The sequence below is a fragment of the Vidua macroura genome, chromosome 14, assembly GCF_024509145.1.
Source record: "Vidua macroura isolate BioBank_ID:100142 chromosome 14, ASM2450914v1, whole genome shotgun sequence".
NCBI classification, from domain to species: domain Eukaryota; kingdom Metazoa; phylum Chordata; class Aves; order Passeriformes; family Viduidae; genus Vidua; species Vidua macroura.
In genome coordinates this window covers 14,444,710-14,467,487 of record NC_071584.1, presented here as the reverse complement: position 1 = coordinate 14,467,487, position 22,778 = coordinate 14,444,710, and the positions used below count along the sequence as shown (strand labels likewise).

At 41.2% G+C, this 22,778-nt stretch overlaps 1 protein-coding gene across 1 annotated transcript; it reads right to left on the bottom strand.

Moving 5' to 3' along the window:
- Positions 1 to 5,831: 5,831 nt before the first annotated feature.
- HPRT1 (hypoxanthine phosphoribosyltransferase 1) lies at positions 5,832 to 22,512 on the bottom strand. Its single transcript, XM_053990370.1, has 9 exons — positions 22,370 to 22,512; positions 20,276 to 20,382; positions 18,634 to 18,817; positions 14,522 to 14,587; positions 13,868 to 13,885; positions 11,609 to 11,691; positions 9,246 to 9,292; positions 7,332 to 7,408; positions 5,832 to 6,718 (listed from the first exon to the last, which is right to left on the bottom strand). The coding sequence occupies exons 1-9, from the start codon at positions 22,394 to 22,396 to the stop codon at positions 6,671 to 6,673; spliced, it is 657 nt and encodes a 218-aa protein (XP_053846345.1). The 5' UTR covers positions 22,397 to 22,512; the 3' UTR covers positions 5,832 to 6,670.
- Positions 22,513 to 22,778: the final 266 nt, after the last annotated feature.

Sequence of the window (22,778 nt, the reverse complement as noted above, 5' to 3'; positions counted from 1 at the left end):
GTGTGAATGGGGAGGAGCAGCTTTTAAAAGCCTCTGCCCTCAAAGGGGGCAAACTCACAATGTTTGGTCACACAACCATTGCAACTGGTATTCTTCCAGTTCTAAAATGGTTCATTCCCACTCTCAACAAGTAAAGCCATTAATTGCCATGTACCATACTGTTTTCCTTCAGGAAAATAGCTTGATGAGTGACTTGGTTAACAGGGAAATTAGTCAGTAAAGTTGGTAATTGTCTGTACCTTTATATTTTTAAAAGAAAGGTTTCAGCTGATATTTATAGGTGGGGTGTAAGATTTAATTTTTTTTTTTTTTTTTTTGGGCCATTTCTCTTGTGGTCATTTTGATTTTACTCAGCTAGAAAAAGACATTTTCACTGTGTTCACAAACTGAAGACTCCTGCTAGAACTGCTGTCAGGAATCGGTCTCCTGTAGGATCAAAATGGGAGTAATGGGAGAATAAAGGCAGCGCAGAGTTTGCGGAGCAGTGGGCACAAATAAAATACAGAGGCTAAATCAAGGCAGTAGGATCCCTGTGACAGGGAAATGCCCCAGGGAGGTGGCTGTGCAGGTCAGCAGCACAGGCTGTGGCAGTGATGGATGTGCCGTAACAGGCAGCGAGGGCTGCCACGTCCTGCCTGGCTCCCAGGACCTTGTGTGTCCCCACACAGCTCCAGATACTTCAGGATATTGCCAGTTGTTAACGCAGAAAGTCCAGGAGGCAGATGGGGGACAGACATCCAGCTGTTTCTTTTTCTTTCTGAGAAGCCATGGGAGCTCCTGTCATTTTTTTTTTCCCCTTGATGTATAGAAATTTGCCTTTGACACAAGTGCAGGTTGGCTTCCCTACTGCATTTGTGCACAAACCACTTGGAAAAGAAACCACTAAATGCCTTTGCAGAGCATCCCTGGGCTGACCAATCCCCCACAGACCCACAGTGCCACTCTGAGGCATCTGCAGAGGGGCAGCAGCACAGGCAAAGCAGCCTGGGTAAACTACTTTGTTCGTGTAGGATAAGGCAAGATGTGGTTTTTTTTGTTTATATGTGAAATTTGCTGCATCAGGAATGCATGTGACCACTGTAGAGGAAAAGTCTTTGCATTCCCTCAGTAGTTTTTGCTGTGGTTTTATAAACAAGCTGGAAGGCAGCATTTCCCTGTGGCAGGTAAATACGTGCAGCACATCATCACACTGCTGCATGGCTGCTGGGCTTAGAAGATAGTCATTAAACAAGTTTAATTCACACGTTTCTACACCAATCTTCATTTTTTTTAATGTCCCCCACACCAAAACTCTCCCACGTACTAAGACTGAGGTTATGTTGCTCTGCTCACAGTACCAGGTACCTCAATTAGAGATGGTGTGGGAGTCAAACAAGGTGTTGCAGATTCCTGTAAACACTGGAAAAGCAACCCAAAAAGCCTCCTTATCTACCTTCAGCGTTTTCCTCTTCACCTCCTTTGATGCAGAAGGAATTTTTGGCAGAGGTTGGCGGCTCATTGTGGTATCCGGCGCTGTCTTGCTTTTCTTGCACTTCTTGCCCACCCACCTCATTTGCTTTTCCTCAGCTCGCATCCAGCGTGTTCGGAGCCAGGACTGGCTTTGGCAGGTGTTTGTGCAGTGCCTTGCACAACAGCAACTCCCAGTGCCTGCTGTTAATGACTTCAGGTCTTGCTCTTTGCACCACAGAAACCTTTCACGTGTCTCACTCTCTCTTTGCGGGGTAGGAGACCCTGGCTGGGTACCCAGCTGTGCAGCTGCCCCCAGCACAAAGCTGCACAAAGGGAAAAATCCTGGGTTAAATTGGATGTGGCAGGTATCAGCCACATGGCAAAACAGAAGCCAGCTCACCTCTCCCGTGAGGGTTGCTAAAATCACAATGATGACCAGTGCAAACGATGGCTCTGACACCCTGATGGCACAGTGGTTCCAGGCAACAAACTCACCAAATGGAAGAAAAACACAAATTGAAGTATTTTATTTTCTGAAGCAAAGTGTAAGACGTTGCTCTCTGCAATTTCTCATGTAAACCCATCCTTGTGGCTGTTCAGAATACTGAAGGTTACTCAAACTATGATTCAAGCAGAGCATATATTCAATTATAAACTGTCTAGGATGAGTTTTCATACCATATAGTCTGTGTGAGAAAATAGCTTCCCCCTCATACTGAAAAGAAATTATTTGAGTGTGCAGGACAGCCAGGTAAGATCTGATGGCGGGGAGGGGACTGGAGGTGTGGAAGATGCAGCTCGGCAAGAAGGGAGTTGTGATTATGCTATACTAGAAAGCACAGGGTGGTTTCTAATTTCAAGTTAAGGAGTTTACACCACAGAAGATATTTCTACCCTGTATTTTGTATTCTCTGATTGGTACAGGGTATTTTGCGTTTTGTGAATGGAGAAGAAAAAATTGTCATGAAAAGAAACGGGAGGAAAGATCTGCTAAAGTCACATCAATAAACATTTAGAAGCTCTCTCTCACACACACACCCACACCCCCCATTTCCCTGCTCCTCCCTGCCTTAGGGTTGGCTTAGTCACGTCCCAGTTCCTCAGATGGGAAACAGGCAAGCGAAGCATCAGCATCGCTGCTCTGGCACTTCCCGGATGCGCAGGAAGGGCAGCGCGTTCCGTCCATACCCAGGCAGTCTGGTCCCTTCCCGGGGAGAAGGATTTTCTGCGCGACAGCCGAGCAGCCCCGCGCTGGCCGAGCTCACAGCGGCACAGACGGAATTCCCTGCGGATCCGGGGGCTCCGGGGCAAACCCAGCCCCGCACCGCCATCCTCACCGCTTCCCCTCGGGCAGAATCCATGGGGAGACACGGGGCGTTCCGTGGCAGGGCTGGAACAAGCGAACTAAACAGGGTTATTTCACTGCCACGGCTAGCAGAATATCGTGGGAGAACAGCGTTTTACCTAAGTCTCTTCAAAAAACCATCCCGCTGGTGCTGCTGAGATTTCAGGGTTGTAAATCGGGCACCAAGAAGCCACTCTAAGACAGCTGGGGCTGGAGCTGCAAATAGCTGATTCATTATTTATACAGACAGACAGCATCTACTGGGATACTTTCCTGGTTGTGAAGGGCTGGGGTGGGGAATCCCAACCTGTGAGAGGGCACAGACTGTCTGGGAATCCTCTCACGCACCCCTAATGCCCAAAGCTGGATCTTACAGGAGCTGTGATTTGCTACAGTTCACCTGGAGATATGCAGGAGACACACGAAGGTTGGTTCCCTTTCTGCTTAGAGTGGGGACAAAATAAAGATGCCACTAATAATGATTGTTAGATAAACACCAGCCTCTTCCTGCACCTTGATTTATTCACCATCATTGGCCTGTTTCTCCTACCTGGTTCCACAAGGATTTCCACCTTCCAAGATAAAGTTTCAAATCATCACTTGGTGTTTACTGGAGCAGAGCCCACACACAGAAGGGCATTTGCAGCCACTCAGATGTGTCCCCAACACACACCCTGCACCAGCCTTTCATCATCTGGCAGTTACCAGCATGATCCCTCTCTCAGCTTCTCTAGGGATGAAAATCCTCACAGCCAGTTCTTAGATTGTGCTGAATCTTTGTGCTTTTCTAGCCCTACCCTCTTCACCTGCAGTATCATGAGCTTACTGGGTACTGGCACCTTTACAGTGCTGGGAAGTGTTTTCCCCATCAGAATATTCAACAAACTACATCTGCTTGGGTAATTAAATACTGTAACAATTTAAAAAAAAAAAAAAAAAAAAAGAAGAAAGGAAAAGCCAGACCACAGTGATGTCTCAGCTTATAAAGGTGCTTGCCAAGAGTGGAGATTTGATCTTGCAAGGTGCAACCTGCACAGGTATTAAAGGCAGTTGGGCAGGGCAGACAGTCCTTTAATGACTCGTAACCAGCTCCCTGTAAGCACTGTCAGCTCCTCACTGCTGGATTAGTGTGTTTTTGACAGGACTGATGCAGCATAATAGACAATGAAACACCACCACTTAATCAGTCAGGATATACAATTACAAGGCAGCTCAAAGATCCTTATTTAATTCAATTTTCAAAACCAGGATTGCCAAAAAAAAAGCCCCAAGTGAAGTGCCAGCTCAGTTCACAGAGACTTTTCATCACATTTCTGTCTCAGCTACCAAAATGTACAGAAATGCCAGATGTCACAGGGAGAGACAGTGTAGCAAAGCCTATAAATATTCGAAATTATTTTTCCAGCATACATTTGTGATTCATAAAATGTGGAACTATAATGAATTTCAAATGGCACATAAATGATCAAATACAATATACTCCTCTGTGCTTTCATAATGCTTTAACAATATATGTCTGGGTCGTATAAAGCTGGTGTTTAACTTGCAAAGATGTGACTAAACCCCGTCTTTCAACCAAAATTACCAAACAAAAAGTAACAATTGCAGTTTCAACGTTTTTCAAGTGAGGATTTATCTTCCTCTTGTGCACACACAGCTGCTGTGAAAGGCTGCAGTAGCTAGAACTATTCCAGCAAGGGCAAGGGAGGGGGTAACCTTTCATCTAAACAATTTTCAGACCAACAAAAGCTTTGGAATCTCTCTGTGGTGATGAACTTGATCTGACAAGTTTACCATCTATGGGTGATTATTCATATTATTACTAGATTGACACCTCTCACATTTTCAGGTGCTGTGGGAATAGCAGACATTTCCTCTCCCTCCCTTTGACAGCATCACTCCTGGGGCCAGCGTGGCTCAACAGCACCTTCCCAAACCTCTCCTGTGACCACACAGTCCATGTAATTCCAACCCCTGCTCCCAACAGACCAGGAATTCCCTGCTCCAGCTACAGTTTGAAAGATAAACCCCTTGTTATGACTAACTCAACCCCTCCTCTCTTTCCCAAATCACATCGTGTGAGTAATTGTCTTAACCATGACTGGAAAACCTTTCAGGAGACTGAGTATTTCCTCTCCTTGGAGATGCACTGCATATTTTTGCAACAAGTCACGGATTCTTGAACAGGCAGATACACAAAGGTGATTTAGGACAAATCCAGAAATACAATCAGACTTTGTAGTGCATTGGAACAAAAGCTCTTTAAAAGAATAACCTACAGTATAATTTTGATCAGCATTCTAGTATTTGTTAAAGAGAATTCTGATTTACAAATAGATCTTCCAGAAATGTGGTCATTTGATGTGAATTACATTGTGTGAATTCATATTTTAGGTCTGCTATTAACATCATTACTATTAGGTCAGCTGTAACTGAGCAGGCCATGGATGGGCAGTTGTGTGCAGTCCTTGGAAAAGTACAGAGATGGAGAAAAATCTTTCAAAACAGAGTATTTCAAAAACTCCATTGTGTATTAGGCACTGAGCAGCATTAAATCTGAGGATGTGGTGGGAGAATCCACATGCAGAAGTACAAGAAGCAAAAAGCACAGCTCAAACACAGGTGTGAGCTGGGCTGCCGTGGTCAGAACTGGACTCCACATGCACAGAAGTGCTCATGAAACAAACCAAAATGATTACCTACAAAATGGTTGTGGTTTTTTGTGCTTTTTTTCCCACATGGGTATGTTTAATGGACATAGAACCTCCACTCTTCATTTTTGCCAAGACAGAACAAAAAACTTCAACTGTTGTCTCTGGAATCTGGTTTGGTTGGAGAATATGGAATTGTTTCAATATCTTCCCACAGCACTTTTATAATCTCTCTCTTAGACAGGATTACATTAACCAAAAGCTCTACACAGGTAACAAATGGAGAGTCTGCCTTCACTGTCACAAGCACTTATGAAAAATATTATTGAGAACAAAATTTCAAGAGCACTTTAATATACAGAATGAATGGGATAGATGTGTGGGGCTTATTTTAAAGAGACAGCCTTTATTTAAAGTACTTTGCTTTGTAGATCTTATAAAGTAAACATTACAATAATTCTTTTTTTTTCCCACAAATATATTAAAACAGTTTAAATTTAAAAGGCAATTCCACAAACTGATGGATATTTTTAAAGAAAAAAAAATCTAACAGAAATAGGCAGCTCAACTAAAACTAGATTTTAAACATTCTGTTTTGTCATTCCATCTGTAAAAAAAAAGAAAAGAGAAAAACCACACTTTTCACCCAGACTTCCTTTACAGCAATAAGGCAACTCCAGGAGATTTGGATGAGCCCCTTGGAGATTACAGATACTGTAACTGGCTGCTCCTCATGCTTTATTACCACCCAAAGGTGCAACTATCCATTAATCACAATCACATCTGTGCATTAAAATATAAAACTTAAATTACAGATTTAAAAAATATTACTAATAGACTTCCCTATCATAAAATGCTTTACATTTACAGTACTTGAACTATTTCAGTTCTGGGTTGATGAGGTTTAAGCAATTTACCACTGCAAGAGTTAAGACTCTGGAGCTCACAAACAGCACAACCCAACCAGGGGCAGCAGCGACAGTCGGTAGAGTCATAGTGCAAATCAAAATAAGGAGTGCAGAACTGCACTAAGTGTTTACATTTCTAAAATATAAATGAACAAGACGAGCTCTTATATTGTACATGCAATAAATTACAATAAGCATATGGCAATGGGGCTGGGGCATTCTACAAGTGTAGCTGGTGTACCAGAGCTGAAGCCTGTGAAAGATAGGACTCAGTAAACAAAACATTTCAAAGCTCTGTTGTCACTTGAACTCTGCTTTCATGCTTTGTACTTCTGCTTCCCCGTCTCGCTGATCACACAGATATGCTGAAACAAAATAAAATAAAAAGCTCCTGTTAGGAAAGTGACCTCAGAGACCAAGGTTTGACATCAATAACAAGGTTCTGAAAGCAACACAAGTGTGTTGTACACATTTCAGGAGGAAGACTCTTCTGACACAGTTTATGCAGAAAAAATTAGGCCTTTTTTTGGTCCAAAAATCTCCACATTGCTTTTTTTTCTCCTCTCCTAATTGTCCCACCCACTGTCTGCTGGGTCTGGTGAGACCCAGATGAAGAGTTAATGATAAAAATAATAAAATGTGAGCTCTTCTTAACTTCTTCCCAGGTCTCTCTTCTTTTACTCTGACATAACTAAGCAAATGCACTTATCTGTTGCAGACACCTGGTGTGACAAGAAACTTCACACAAACTTCACATTATTTCAAAGCTGACAGTTGTGCAGCCTCCACTCTGCATGCAGCAAAATAATCTTTTTTGTTTTATCAGAGCTCCCTGCTGCCCTGCTGCTCTCAGGCTTGTTCTCATCACTGGAACATGAGGCATGACTTACAGAGCAGGGAGAATGATGTAAGGAGATTTCCCTTCCTTCCTCCTGCCCAGTTTTAAATGGAGAAAAACATACGGGAAAAATTACTTACGTTCAAATCTCTGAAGTATTCATTGTAATCTAGGGCGTATCCCACAACAAATTTGTCTGGCACTTCAAATCCAACAACTGAAAAAGACCATAAGTCACCAGAGTGTTAGAAAAAGAACTTCCTAGAGTTCACTAGATCTTTTTACAGAGACAATATGGAATTTTATAGATATAGATTGTAACTCATTTTATTTCTTCCACTCTAGTACCCTCAGATTAATATTTCAGCTATTTTACAATTTTCACTTACGTTGCTGATTTATCAACTAAAGGAAATTAAATAGATGTATTTATTGGTTCCCACACAGCTGCCTGGTGCTTGTCTGCAAGAAATGAATGGAAGCTCTTAAATTACCCGACAGGATATTTTTACAAGAATGTAAAATTCCTTGAAAATGTCCTCTGACTTTGCAAATACGTGCAGAAGTGCCAATCCTTCCTGGCACTTCCTAGATGCCTGACATGCCAGTGCAGCAGCAGTGGACTCATGAGCACAAGTCCCACCCACACCACTGGACCTGCACTCCAGACAGGGCTGCAGGAAGGGTCATTTGCAGGTTTCAGAAACAGGTGTGGGTTGGCTGCTTTGGGTTTGCTTTTGGCTTCGATTTGTAGGTGTTTTTTGTGTTCGGTTGTGATTTTTATCTCCCAAAAAGTCTGCCTAAAAAGAGGACATCAGCCATTCCAGATTGTCTGAACAGCTCTAGCAGGACACTTTGTCAGGCAGGACTAGTCCACCCTGTCTACATACACTATAAAATGACCAAAAAAAATTAAATTATCTAAAATATAAAATTTCCAAAGGGCTTTTCCCCCTCGTGCTAAAATGAAACACTCCTGAGCAGGAAAGCTGTGTCTTTTCTCTCCCTGGCTACAATGAGGAAAACAGGGAGATAAACTGTGCAATTAAAATAAAAGGCTGTGGGCACTTTTGGAAAAACTAAGGTGATGATTAGCATTTACTGGGCCTCACAAAACAGGGATAAAATAGAGGCCCAGCCATTGCTGCCTTGTTGTCTCCTCCAGAGCTCACATGTCCTGCTCTGACAGGTTGTCTCTGGGGACAGATGGCAAAACAAGTCATCTGCTGCAAGATGCTCCAAAGGCACCATTAGCCCAGCTAAGCCTGTAATGAGATCCCAGGAATGAGGGTTGTCCTTGAATGAGGGGAACACCTCAATGAAGCCTCGAGGTATGGAAAAGCTTCACTTACAGAGCACTGTACAACCTCGGAAAGGAGGAGGAAGAGGATGTGATTCTGCTGCTCAATTCTCTTCACTTCCATAATGAATGGAACAGGAATTTAGCCTCTGGAACATGGTTAAAGCACACAGCCCTGCCCAAGGCAGGAGGAGCTGTCACTCCCACCACTGCCTGCTGTGAATGCTGTTCCTTCACTAACAGTCTTGGGACAGACATGAGAGAACAAGAAGGGAGCAATTCAGATGCCCAGACAAAACCAGTGCCAATTTAGACATTTTAACACTGTAAACCTTTATCAGACCTGCTACCCCATGTGGTCCTCCCACATTCTTGGGGACAGTCAAATGGCAGGAGGTAGCTAGGCCAGGGTACACAAATCACTCCCAAAAGTGTCAAAGGTGAATCCAGCAGATTCCACTGACTGAAGCATTTGACTACATGCAAGTTGAGAGAATTTGCAGATTATAAAGGTGTAACCTAGACCAAAATATCAAAGTTTGATTTTCAATATAATTAAAAGTTGCAAATGTTACAAATCCTGATTAACTGTCTCAAAATATATTTCAAATATTTAAATTATCTAAATAAGAGCAAACTTTATCAAGAAAAATTGGTGAAAACCTGTTTGGAACATCCTTGGACTTTGAGCAAAAGGTACACAATATGCAAACATACTTTTAATAATGAAAAATGGTTGTCAAAAGTCACTTACAGTCCGGCCGGTATCCCACACTTCGAGGAGTTCTTTTCACCAACAAACTGTCAAATAAAATTAATGTACAACTGAAACATGGAAAACCATTACTTTACTGGCAGGTACAAAAGATCATAATGACAAAATCAAAACTTCCTAGAATCATGAATGGTTCACAGCCTAAAGGCTGACTAGCAGGTCTGCAAGGAAAAGGCTGGGAGACACTGCTCTGGATGGATTTTCACTGTGAAAAGTCACTTAGTGAGACTTTATGTATATTAGAATTTCAGGTGCAATTTACCTTGTAGGTAAAGAGGCAACAGTCTGGGATGTAGCCCAAGAAAAAAAGCCCAACCAAAGCCTAAGTTTTATGAAGGAAAGGTTTAGCTGCTTGAATGTGACCTCAATTGCAGTTGCACAACTTGTCCTTAACTGCTTTTCTCTGGAAGTACTAATTACCCCCATAAAGAAAATGTAATTGATTCTGATAATCAGCATTAATGGTCAGAAGGGTAAAAAGCAAGGAGATGCAGAGCTGGGGGTACTGTGGCAGAGAGGAATGCCCTGCTAACTTAGTTTGATTTGCTCACTGTTCAGCAGAGCACTTCTACCTCTTATAAGACAATCCCATAGGCCTGGGATTTGTCTGTCTGAGGAAAAGAAAAGGTGGTTGATGGCTGAATGCAAACAGGACCAGCATAACTGTACACTAAGCACAGACCCCCTTCCCTCCTGGATCACTCCTGAAGACGTGGCTTCATTTGCCACTTTTGATTTTAGTTTCTGAAACTTCTAATTGGGAGACTTAATTTTTTGAGAATTGGTGTAGAATTTGATCAAAGAAACCCCAAAATAGTGCTGGCATTAGTTCACATCTCCCTATTACAACTACTTAATTGTCTGAAGGAAAATAAATAGAAACCTAAAAAAAATCCCAAAAACAAACCAAACAAAAAAACTCAAAAACCCCAACCTAATCAACAACCAAAAAATTAACAATGAAGAAAAGATACATAAGAGAGAGAAGACAAGCAACTAAGAATGTAAGACCATCTAGAACGATTATGTTTCCCTAGTCAGGTCTTTCCCTGGGCAGATCCAAATTACTGCAACAGGTTTAAAATACAGGAAATTGGTCTTTGTATTATATTATATGATACTATATTACATAACATTACAGTATATTACATTACATTATATATTATACTATACTGTATTATATTAATTATATTTTTACACTGTAGTGTTACAACACTTTTCAGTGACACGTATTTAAAAACTGGCCAGGGAGAAATCCACAATGGCCTCACCTTCAGCAGGTCACCTCCACATTACCAGCAAGAAGAGCTGTTCTGGTAAGTCTAACAACTGCTTTGACATTGTTATGGCAACACAAGTGATTAGATATTACACCCAGCTCTGCTTTATCTCTAATCCCCAGCAATCATTATGCTTTTATTAAAAAATACACAAGCACAGCGTAGCAACGCAACAGATGCAATTTAAAAAGAAGTAGGAGGAATGTTGATATTTGTTAACAATACAATATCATCCTCAATATTTCTTGTTGGTTTCAAGTTATTTAATTATGAAATGTTTTGAAACAAATTGATTAAAGGTGTAACTAAGAAAAGCCTGGAAGAGCATATGGCTGGGTGACTCTCAGAGAATGACCTCTACAGCTCAGCTGTACTATGCACATTACACACTCACTCATTCTAGTGTGCAAACTAATTAAATTCCACAATTAAAGAAGGAAAAATAAAAAAAATATCTCCATTGCACAGATACACCACTGCAGTATAGTGAAGTTGCAGACAGTGGCAGCAGAAACAAGTATCTTTGGAGAGACACTACATACAGCTAAGTGACAACTACTAATTATTCTTATTCTCCCTTTTAATTAAAGTCTACATTTAAGAACCAAATTTGTGCTGAAAATACCTCTATTAACTTGAGAGGGTATTTATTTTAAGACCAAAATATTTCAATTCTTATAGATACTTCTAAACTAGGGCTTCAGTGGTAAAAGCCCACAAACCTTACCATAATATGATAGGCAAGAGGTGCTCCAGGCATGCACAAGTTATTCCCTTCTGAAGTACAGGAACTCTTCCAGCAGTAAGACTGGAAAGAACAGTGTTTCCAATTTCCTTAACATATATATGTGCTTACAGTATGCAGAAGTGCTTTAGGAGTTTAAACAAGTAGTGACTCCAACAGATCACACCACATATGACTCCTGCAGAAATGTTCCCTCCTGTGTCTCTTCCATTGAAATGTGTTCTATGTTTGTTTTTACTTGTTGGTTTGGTTTTTTTTTTTTTTTTTTTTAACCTTCTTAAGGTGAAAACCAGCACAAATAATCATCAAACATTTACCTGGCTACTTTCACCATCTTTGGATTGTACTGTTTAAGGAGAGACAGCAATGTTTTCATTGTTTTACCGGTATCAATTATATCCTGAAAATAAAAACACTCATGTAAGACAGAATATTAACCATGTCAGAGTAGCACCTTCAAGTTTCTACCACCGAAATTGCTCATCCACAGGAGCATAAAAATATGGTGAACTAAAGCCTGTAAAAATGCTCACAACCAAGTCCAGGTGGCACAAAACCCAGTGCTGGGTAAAGTGATCACACACATTAACAAGGGTGCTTAATTGTTGTGGATAACCATGGCTTTGGAAGCAGTTGCTGAACAAGCAGTTACTGCAATGACCTGCTTGGCTCCTTTTGGGTATTTTATGGCTTGTGCTCCTTGCAGCAATAAGATAATGTTTAATTTGAGTATGATAAGAGTAATGTTAGTCTTGCTGTTGAGCTCAGTTACAGAGTATTCTACATGAAGAAAAGCAAGGGAAAACAGGCAGAACAACCCACTACTGCAGTTAAAGGAAAAGGAGTACAATCTACTTTACAGAGCCAAGAAATACCTGAAGAAATTGCACAGGGAAGTCTGAGTGCAGTTCCCATTCACTGCACATATAAACAGAAAATAAAAAGAGAATATATGGCTTGAAACTGAAGCATCAGAAATGGCCTCCTCATTTGGACTAAACAATCACACCATCTTTAAGAGGGACAGTCCTTGCCCTGGTCTAAAATCAAATCTATTTCAAGTGAAGGAGGCAGACAGCAAAGAAGCAGCAATATCCTGGTTTCAGCTGATTTTGCCATGACTCCTAATTAAAACAAAAATCAAACAACAAACTCAACAGAGCACCTGTCAGAATTACTGTAAACACTCAATGCTTTTAATCATTAAACTCCAGAGAAGTTGAAGATGTACAGGTATATAGATAAAAATCAAAGCTGGTAAATAAACATGCTCTAGGAGAAAAACAAAACCTATTACTGATTTTCTGTTGTGTGATGAGCTGTTTATTGGAGATGAATTTCAATTTTGTACAGAACTTTTTGGACATTAAAGGGATGCAGTAAAGCCTAGCACTCAAGACATTAAATTTACAATACATGTGCAATTTATCATTTGACAGTTAAAATGGTGATCAGCAAGTGTTCATATCTGACTGTGTAAGACGAGTCAATGGACAGATGATTCATTACATAAATAACAAACGAACCTAATCTGGGGATTACATTCATCTGAAATGGAGCAGATACATAATTAAACACATCTGTCTATCTTAAGCAAAATACACTTCAAAGGACACCACTGATCACACAATGACTGCTGTATACATACTATTCTGGTAGGAGTTTTGGAACTGCATGTGCTTCCTGTGGAATAATATAACCCTCTCAAATTAGGAAAATAATACATAGAAACACATTTTATGGGAGGAAACATCCTTTCCTTTGGCTGATGCATCAGTTGCCATAGTTGTTTCTTTGCTTACAAACATGCCATTTCCATATTTGGGGCCGTAAGACATTATTAGATTGCACATCTGCTTTTCCTGTCTACTGCTGCTGCTTCCCCATCCTGAAATTGCCAATTGTACTCAAGGAAAGTGACATTGGCTGCACATTAGCAATGGTGTTCATTAAGACAGAGGGATGAAAGCAAGAACTAAGCAACAGCACCTACCAGGCAATCAAACTGAGCTGTACTGAACCTGGTATCACCCAGAGAACCATGACAGACAGAGAAATGGGAATTCAGCAATTGCAAAATGCCAATTAAGAATTAGCATTCTCTGTGTCACTATTCTCTAAACAAACTTCACACAGGGACACTGGGCTTAGATCTGTTTTTCACATATTTTAGGATACTCACACCAGGAATTTCTACCTCTGCAGTTTAGTTTCCTAACTTGCAGGGATGAACCCAGAACAATAGCATGCTTAGTATCACTTTTTTTCAGGCTACTTTAAAAAAAAAAAAAAAAAAAAAAAAAAAAAAAAAGAAAAAATTAGACATTTTAGAATTGACAAAATCTCAGAAAACTGAAAGAATATACAAACCATTTTAGATGGATGTTTTCCTGGTTAAATATAGCAATTGATTGCAATTTGAGAATTCAGAACACAGCTTAGCTCAAATTCAGAGACCACTTGCAAAATTCAGGCTTGAAATCAGAAACTGTAGGTTTTCTGGCTTAGGAACAGCTTCTATTAGAACTCTTTTACCTGTCACACATTAGAGCTTCCAAGTGAAACACAGTACTTACTTCTACGATCAAAACATTCTGGTAGGAAGAAAAAGAAAAACAAATCCATTAGTATCTAGACAACATACAATTTCTTATTAATCTTCATAACTCATTTTCAGTGCACTTAAATATTTGCATCACCATTTACGTTTGTTTACATGTGTAACAGCAACTGCTTTGTAGTTTAACGATTCTGATGCTCTAATAACAATTAGCTGAGATCCTTCTCAACAGCTCATGTTAAGTACAGTCTTTGAATTATTCAGACTTTGAAAATTCTAGACATATGTAAAAGAGATCAAAACAGAGTCTATACAATTCCTATTCTTCTAGAGAAGGGTGTCCTACTGCAGAGACGTACAGTTCTGTCATACCTACATCCTTTACATTGACACACCTCTTAAAAATCACCTGTGTGTGAGAAGGGGCAAGTGATGTGTCCTGACAGAGCAGGAGCAGTGGTGCTTTAACCCCTGACATCTGGCTCAATGATTTCCATAAAATCACTGGAGAAAAGCAGATTCCTAATTTACATTCTCCTATTTCCTTCTCTTGTCACTGCCTATCATGAGGACCTGTGCTCCTGACATGGGCTGCACCTTACACATCTCAACAGTATGAATTCCCAGCACTTCTTCAGTGGAACAAACACAGACACACACACAGCTGTACCTTTCCAGTCAAGGTTGAGAGGTCATCTCCCCCAATGACTTTGATATCTCCAGTTGACTGATCATTCTAAGAAAGAGGAGGGTGAACATTTGCATGACAAGAATTAAACTGATTTTCTTCTTGCAGTAAATGTCAAAACTGTGAAGTACGCAACTAGTAAATGTTAAAGCTTTCAGAAGCACAGCAACAATAGCATCCCTATGAACAAAGAAATTAAAAGTGTTCAACTTCAAAGATAGTATTTCAGATAAAAGACTGTTTGACAAGAGATTTGCATCAACACATAATCTGTGACCATTATATACACATATGTATCTAAAAAGCAAGGACTTACTATGCATTCTGTACAGATATAGAAACAGGACAAAAATCACTTCTGGTTTCCAAGCTACAGGATGATATATAGCTGGTAATTTACATTTTAAACTTCATTGCTTTAGAAAGTCTTACTCTGAATAAGAATAGGCAATCATAACAAGAATAGCCAGCAAACAAGGCACTGATTGCTATTTAGAACAATAAGCTACAAAAATAGCCAGAAAAGCTTATGCTTAGTTTATGGCCAGTATTGGTAACAAATCAAATTAGTTTTTATACAATTGAACAGCAACACAAGTACACCATTACTACACTGCATTTTGCTTCAGTAAATCTAAACTGTGATAAAAACGTAAGTTAAATGTTATGCAGGAAAGTTAAAAACAGCTGCTAGGAGTGCCTCAAATCTTTGCAGTTTATTAATCTCACTCAACTGACTTTAAACCTTGACAGTGTCTCAGAGTTCATATTAGATGTCATATGCAGGTGCTAAGTTCCTAAGCAATGAAAGGGTGAAAAAACAGTTAAAGATTTCTGACATTGGTTATAACCAGATCTCCACTGGCAAGAACTTGGTTTAATCATTAAGCAATGTTTTAATTGTCTTCAGGAGCCTTATTTCTGAGTTCAGTACTGGTAAGACTTCAATGCTTGATGGTTTAACACATAAGAGTTTTACTGTTTAGATCTGTTTTCACTGCCTCCCTGTTGTCACTGCTGGAAAACAATAATGTTTTACAAGACTGTAACTCTGAATCAAGTGACTCCAAGATCACCTTTTAAAGTGGCATTTTAAGTTCCTTACAGTATCTGCTGTAAAGTTTGGTTAGCAGAGACCTTTCAGAATTCTGCTGTGACCAGCCTAACCAGAGTTTACCACATACTCCACTGAAAATCCCTATTTTCACCAGTGACAGTGCAACACATCCACTGTCTTTTGGCTGCCCTTCATGACTATACAAGCAACACTTGCTCATTTCCATGCTTAAATGCAGGAGACTGATGAAAAGCCATTCTTGTAATACAAACAGAATAAACTGTTTGTCAAGAATACTGAGAGTCGGATCTGATCACAAACCCTATCTTAATATTCTTAACAGCTTGCCAGATCCTTAAAATTCATCTGTAAGGACTTGAAAAACTGGAGTTACAAGTAAAGTTTAATCACAGCTTGATCATGTCAGTATTCTTAGACAATTATTTTGGGTGCAGTACAGTATGAATTTTGCATTCCAACACAAAAAAAAAAAAACAAAAAAAACCCACAAAAAACCATATGCTTGTAAATATTAAATGATCAGTTTGAAACAAGAATAGAACTTCAATTACATCAATTACAGAACCATTACAAAAGTTCATCTGCTTCATTTATGCGACCAGGATATTTTTAACATCTTCTATTCAGTCCATAAAGGCAGGCAGCATGATCTAGTAATCACATCCAGAGACAGTAACAAGAGAGCTGAAAGCTCCACTTTCAACTGTCCATTCCAGTTTGTGATGATTTTCACACCACTGATCACAGATCCCTTCATGTAGCAAAGCACAGATCAAAAGTACAAAGCAGATTGAGCACTCTGACACTATTTCTGATGGAAGACCCAGTCAAGCTCTTACATACATGTCCACAATCTTATCCAGTCTATCAAATTATGTAGTCTAAAGGACCTAAATTTGGATATTAATAACCACCTAAGAGAGTCTACAGAAAAGAAATGCTCATGAATAGTGTAGTGGAGGCATCACATAAAAGCAGCTCCTCACTCATCCAGAACAAGAAAACATTCTTTTATAGAACTGGCTGACAAAATCAAAAACCCTCAAGCCAACATCTCAAGGAAAACGTCTGGCTTCAACAGCTTTCTGTCTACATTTCTCTGCTTTTCTCCTCATTCACTTGTTTCTATAAAAACAGAATTGTAATCTCCATAAAACTCACTTTGCTGCTCACTCCCCTATTAATATCAAGGCACTGTAGTTCTGAGGGGGAATAAACAAAAACAACTGTAGTAAAGAAATGAACCAAAACACACCAAGGACACCAGTTAAAAGTCAGCCTTGCTTTTTAGCAGAGACTTTTTTCAGGTGTTTCAATCTATTTCTCCAGTATTTTTTTCTGAGTTAGAAAGTATAGAGCATGAAGGGTGTAGTCTTTGTACTGATTCTTTAAACAAGGTAAGTAAGTTATTGGAAGTGTTCCTTAGTGGAGAAAGCAGAAGAGACACAATTTCCACTCCAAGAAAAAACAGGTGGAAGTCATAATTTCCTATTATTTAACCTACTATTCTCTAATAGAGACATTCAGTTTTCTGCAGCTTTTATAGGCAGAATATATGGGCATGTGGGGTCTTTGGGGTGAAGTGGACTTGAGGAGGAGCCTCCCTTTTGGGAGGCACAGCAGAAAAGAGGCTCAAGACTGCTCTCCCTCACTGATTTTAACACAGTGCACAAGCACAAAGTGCCTTGTGAGATACAACCAAAGGCTGGCAGGAGCCCTTCTGCTCAGCCCTGCACTCTCATTAAAGCACATAACTGAATTAGTGCCTTGTGCTCTGCAAACCTGAGCGTGGTCTCCAGGTAACCCCTGGGCAGGCAGCTGTGTGTGTGTGCCTCGGGCAGTCAGGGCTGCTTGTCCTGCAGAAGGACTGGACCAAAGCCCCATGCAGTTCTTGGCTTTGTCATGACACTTTAATGGAGAGCTTGATAGGAATCATGGATTTATCAAGTTCTGCAACAGTCCAGACTAAGTCTGTAAATAATTCCATCTTGGGTTTCACAGTTTAATGAAACAAAGGATGAGAGTGATGTTTTCAATTCAGTTATCTGTATTTTTCTGCTGGAATAGGGAGTGGTCCACAACTGTGACAAGTAACCCTGACTTAAATGCAAAGCTGCTGATAAAGAACAAACAGCATAACATTGTGAAACATTGTATTCAAATACTTTAGCCAAAACAAAGAAAGTCATTATTTCCATCTTATAGACGGTCTTAGGGAAAAAATAATAAATTTCTGAAATCCCAAAAACATGAGACTTGGCTGTCAGTAAGCTGGAAATCATACTGTGCTAACAAACACCTGCTTCTTCCCCTGACCTGCACAACATAACCCTTTGCTTCCTTCTGTAAAACCTAAAAGTTACCTCGTGTTACAGCATGTTCTGTTTCCCTACAAAGTTGAATACTTGTGTTCAGAATCAAAAGAAATTCTTTCCCTAAAAATCTAAACCCAAGGCAGCCTATGCCTTGTCTTGAAAATGTAATGCCATATTCAGAGGCTATTCATCACAAATCTAGGTTTATGTATCTAGTGTTTCCTCATGGCCAAATAAAACGAATTTTGTTCATTGTTTGGTTCATCAAAACAAAAATGAGATAGGGAACCATTTCTGCAGCTTTCAAGTCATCCTGTCCAAAAATGATGTCTGGGCCATATAAAAACTCTCAGAATTAAATTTTTGTAATGATAGTTGCAGAAGAATTCTCTGTACCAGTCTAGAGCCACAGCTTTAGAGATGGGGTAGAGGGCAGAGAGGAAATTGTTGAACAAGTAAAGGACATGTAAAGGGTCTCTCTCCTCAGCTAATGATTCTACTGGGGTGAGGAGATATCAAGGTCTAAAAGGAAACACATTATATAATAAGGTAGAGAAAGAGTAAATTGGCTTGTGACTCTTAATTCCCTTAATTATTTGTTTAATATTAGCATATTAGGGCAGTAACAATATTAAACCACCTCTGTTAATAATTTGTAGTGAACTTAGCTAAAAATTGCACAGTACTGCATAGATACTTACACAATAACTCTTCAACCTAATGAAGTCGACTGTCATGGGGATTGATTTGTCACTGTTTCTGTTCAGGGCTTTGATGTAGTCTAATAAATCAGCAAAAAATTTATAGCCACCCTTGAGTACACAGAGTGCCACAATGTGGTGTCCTCCCATGCCCTTCATAATTTCTCGTGCCAGTCTCTCCGTCCTAAACAAAACCAAGGAAGAGTGAGCTATCATAACATTTCACTTGTCCATCACAGCAGCAGCGTTTGATACTCCTAGCAGCAGCAAACACACAGAGCAAACTTGGAAACACATTTTGTTTGGACACATTTGCCCACCACTTCGGTCACTTTTACACCTCATCGGTCAACAAAGTTTTGCTTTTCAAGGTTAATCCTACAGCAGCGCTGCCAAATGCACTTGTTTTCCTACGTCACAGGCAGCCAAAGCAAACCTTAACACCCTGAAACTGTTTCCCTGTCAGATAAGAGACATGAAAGTGTCTTTTCTCCTTCCAAAGACAGGTTCAGCTTCCATGCAAAGGGCAATGTAAGCTAACACAACCCCAAAGGCAGTAGCTCTCACCAGCTGATGAGAAAACTCTCAAATTGTAAACTGAAGAGTTTATGTTAATTTGGCAAATCAGAATGCCAGAAATTTGTCCTGAAAGCAGAATACAATACCAGCAAAGCAGAGCAAGAGAACGCTGCACTGTTTTTCTGCAATAATTGTTTCTAAATTTATTTTGCCATTTATTTTAGAAAGCATGGTCTGCATTTATTGGGTGCCAGCTGACAGCAGGTTTCTCACAGAAAGCCAACCATTATAAACATTACATCAATTCCTTAATGACGTGTACTTTGTCCAATTTTTTTCCTCTATATTGACTTCCAGTGCAAAGTTTTAATATTTAAAAAGAAAAATTTTTAATAGGGATTTTCATTGTATCTAGTCAAACAGAACCATGCAAAATCTAAATGCATTCCTAGTCACAAGATTCCTCTGGAAGACCCATCCAGCACCACTCATAAAAGGCTTAAATTCACTGAATTTGTTGTTCATTCTCACAAAGAAAATTAGCAACTTTCAACCACAAAGTAAAACAAAAATGTCTTGTAGGCTTATGAACACATTTCTGATCATACACGATAAAACTTGCACAGCACATCACAGATTTTAGCAACCACAGAAGTGACAGATTGATATTTGCAGAGAATACTGCCTTTCTTGGAAGGCAGGAGAAAGTTGGATGTTATTTATCTACCACATCAACATGAGAGAGTCTAAAATGACGTGATTAATAGTTTACTTTTATTAATATCTTATGGAAATTCAAGAGCCTATATTTTCAGACTGAACTGACACAACAAAACATCTTCTAGTTAGATTTTAAGAAGGTAAAACATAAAAGAAACACTGGAAAGAAAGTCCTAAGTTGCTATATACTACAAAATTTTGCTTGAGAATTATGACCAATTTTCAAAGAATAGCATGACTGCAAATGTACAAACTCTCAGAAGCAAAAAAAAGAGATTAATTGTCCATTCGAGTCTCTAATTAAATGTAATCTATTTAGACAATCTCCAAGCAGCAAAATTATCACTGGAAGATGTTTATTCCACTTTCTTGCAATCAGTGTACTGTCTGAAGTCAAACAAACCTGTCCATGATGAGCCCATGAGGAATATAGACTTTTTCCAAATCATCCGCATAATGTTTAGGTATGCAGAACAAATCCAGGTCATAACCTTGTTCATCATCGCCAATCTGAAAAGGAAATAAGGTGAGATTTCTATGAAGCTTTATAGAAAGTCTGTGCTGAGAAACTTCAAGTCCTTTGCTTTATTCAATAAAAACTATCAAACCTACAGTGCTCATCAGAACCACCTCACTTTCCCCCTCTCTAAAAACATCAGTCACACTGAACACAGAGTAAAGTGTAATCTAAGAGTTCACAAGAGTTACTTGAAATATCATGAGCTGTTATGCAATGCAGCGTGTGAAAGAAAGTCTTACAACCTTCTCCTCCAGCGGAGAGCAGGAAATTGAAGTTACTACACCTCAGTGAAACTCTATATTCCATTACAAAAAATAATCAAGCTTTTTAACCTTTTAATAAGCTTTTAATAACCTTTCTTAAGCTTTTAATAATCAAGCTTTGATTTTCCTAGTGTAATGTAAAACCTGCATCTGCAATTAAGCAAGCAGAGGTTCTGACATGGACACCTTCCAAATCTCCACAACACTCGATCACAACAAAACACACGAGCCAGTTTGCAGGACAAGGCAAGAGAGCTACGTGAGCATGACAGGTTATGCTGCTGGGAAGCAACTCTGCTCCGACCACCATTTCCAAAATGGAGAGGTTCAAGATTATTCAGAATCTGAAATTAAAGCTTTCAGCAACCTGTTCCACATGGGCAAACTCCCTGTACAAAACAGCCTGCAACACTGGCAAGCGTACATTAATTAGGACAAGGGATTAGCAAACATGCATAATGATACTGAACACTGCTGAGGTTCAGGGCACACTGTTACATCAAACAGAGCCTTCCTTGAACCCTAACCCTGCTGCAGCTTGAAAATTATCTGGTTTTCAATTACTTCCCTCTCTGGTTATGTAGCTGAACATTATCATGTGAAAAAGAATTTCAGAGGGAAAAGAGAAGGTTAGTGCTGACAGTTCAGCAGGGCAGGCATTTTAAGTATCCACTTTGGCTACCAGAACCCTTGCAGGACTCAAATCCTACTTTAGTGCCTGTGGAAACACTTACCTGGCCAGTGGTCTGACAACTGTTTACACAGGGGTTTTGTTGATTAATCTTTAATGAGTATTTAATCTGGGGAATTTCATTATTATTTCACCCTCCCATCCAAAACTGACCTTGTGTGAGCTACACACACAGAGCTCGACCTCATGGTCCCTGCAGTCCACAGGGACTTCTTTTTAAGACATTTTAAGAAATAAGGCAGGTCCTTCCCAAAACTCATGGGGTTTTTCGTTGGTCAGACCCATCGTTATATCCAGAGTGTCTACTAAACCTTCCGTTCTGCACCTGGCAGGGAATGGACCCTTCCTTACAGGTTTTATAGGTTTTTTATGGACTGCAGGGATTTACTGTCGCAACCTCGCGGCCGTCACAGCTCTCGGCCATCAGACACCGCACGCACTTCATCAGCACTGGCACTTGCTTTAAAACGATAAATAAAAATGAGCAATAAGAGCCTTAGCAGATGCGGTAATTACACAGGAATATCAAGGATGCTGCTCCTGCAGAACCAGACCCAGCTGACACACGTGGGGCTCTCCCGACCAGAGCCTCCCGCACGCCGGGAACAGCAACAGGAATAGGAAGTTGTGCCGCGCTGGGGGAAGTTCTTCCACCTTCGCTCCGGAGGCGCCAACGCCGGCTTTGCCCGCCGCCCTCGGGCTCCGGATCCCCTCGCATCCCACCCCGAGGCACCCGCGGCCGCTCCGGGAAGGGACGCGCCCGGCCGGGGGCAGGGAGGGCAGGGACGGACACCCCGGGCCCGGCGCCGGGAGGCCGGGGCTGCCCTCAAGGTGACTCCGCGGGGCGGCGGCTCCCCGCGCCGAAGGACGCGATGCGACACGACACGACACGCCACGCCACACGATACGCCACGCCACCCCTCGCGTTCCCTTACAGATCACCGTATTCCGGGCGGCAGGCGGGGGACAGCGGCCCCGGCGCCCAGCATCCCCCGTCCCGCGAGCGGCAGCCCCCGCACTCACCACGATGCAGGGGCTGGGGGTCGCCATGGAGCGCGGCCCGGCCGGCGGCGGCTGCGGGCGGCTCGGAGCGGCGGGAGCGGGCGCTGGGAGCGACAGGAGCGGCGGCGGCAGCGGGCGCTGGGAGCTGGAGGCGCCGCGCCCGCTGCGGCCCCGGCGCCGCCTCCGCGCCCTCCGCGCTCCCCGCCCTCAACATGGCCGCTGTGAGCGCGCCGTGCAGCGGCCTCGGCAGCAGTCGGAGGGACGGGGGAGAGGGGGCACATCACCGGCGGTGTTCCCTCGGCGGGGCTGTCCCCATCCCAGCAGGTTGCAGGTGTCCCCGCGCTGTCCCACGTCATTCCTTGGCGTGAGAGTTGAGCCTCCCCTCCCACAGCCCGCTGTGCGTTCCCCGTCCCCTCAGGATGACACGGGA

Excerpts from the sequence above, each read along its gene's own strand:
- HPRT1 (XM_053990370.1), bottom strand. The coding sequence starts at position 22,396 with ATGGCGACCCCCAGCCCCTGCATCGTG. Across the intron at positions 20,383-22,369 it reads CCCCCAGCCCCTGCATCGTG|ATTGGCGATGATGAACAAGG; the intron begins GTGAGTGCGGGG and ends TTTCCTTTTCAG. Across the intron at positions 9,293-11,608 it reads AAGATGGTGAAAGTAGCCAG|TTTGTTGGTGAAAAGAACTC; the intron begins GTAAATGTTTGA and ends TTTATTTGACAG.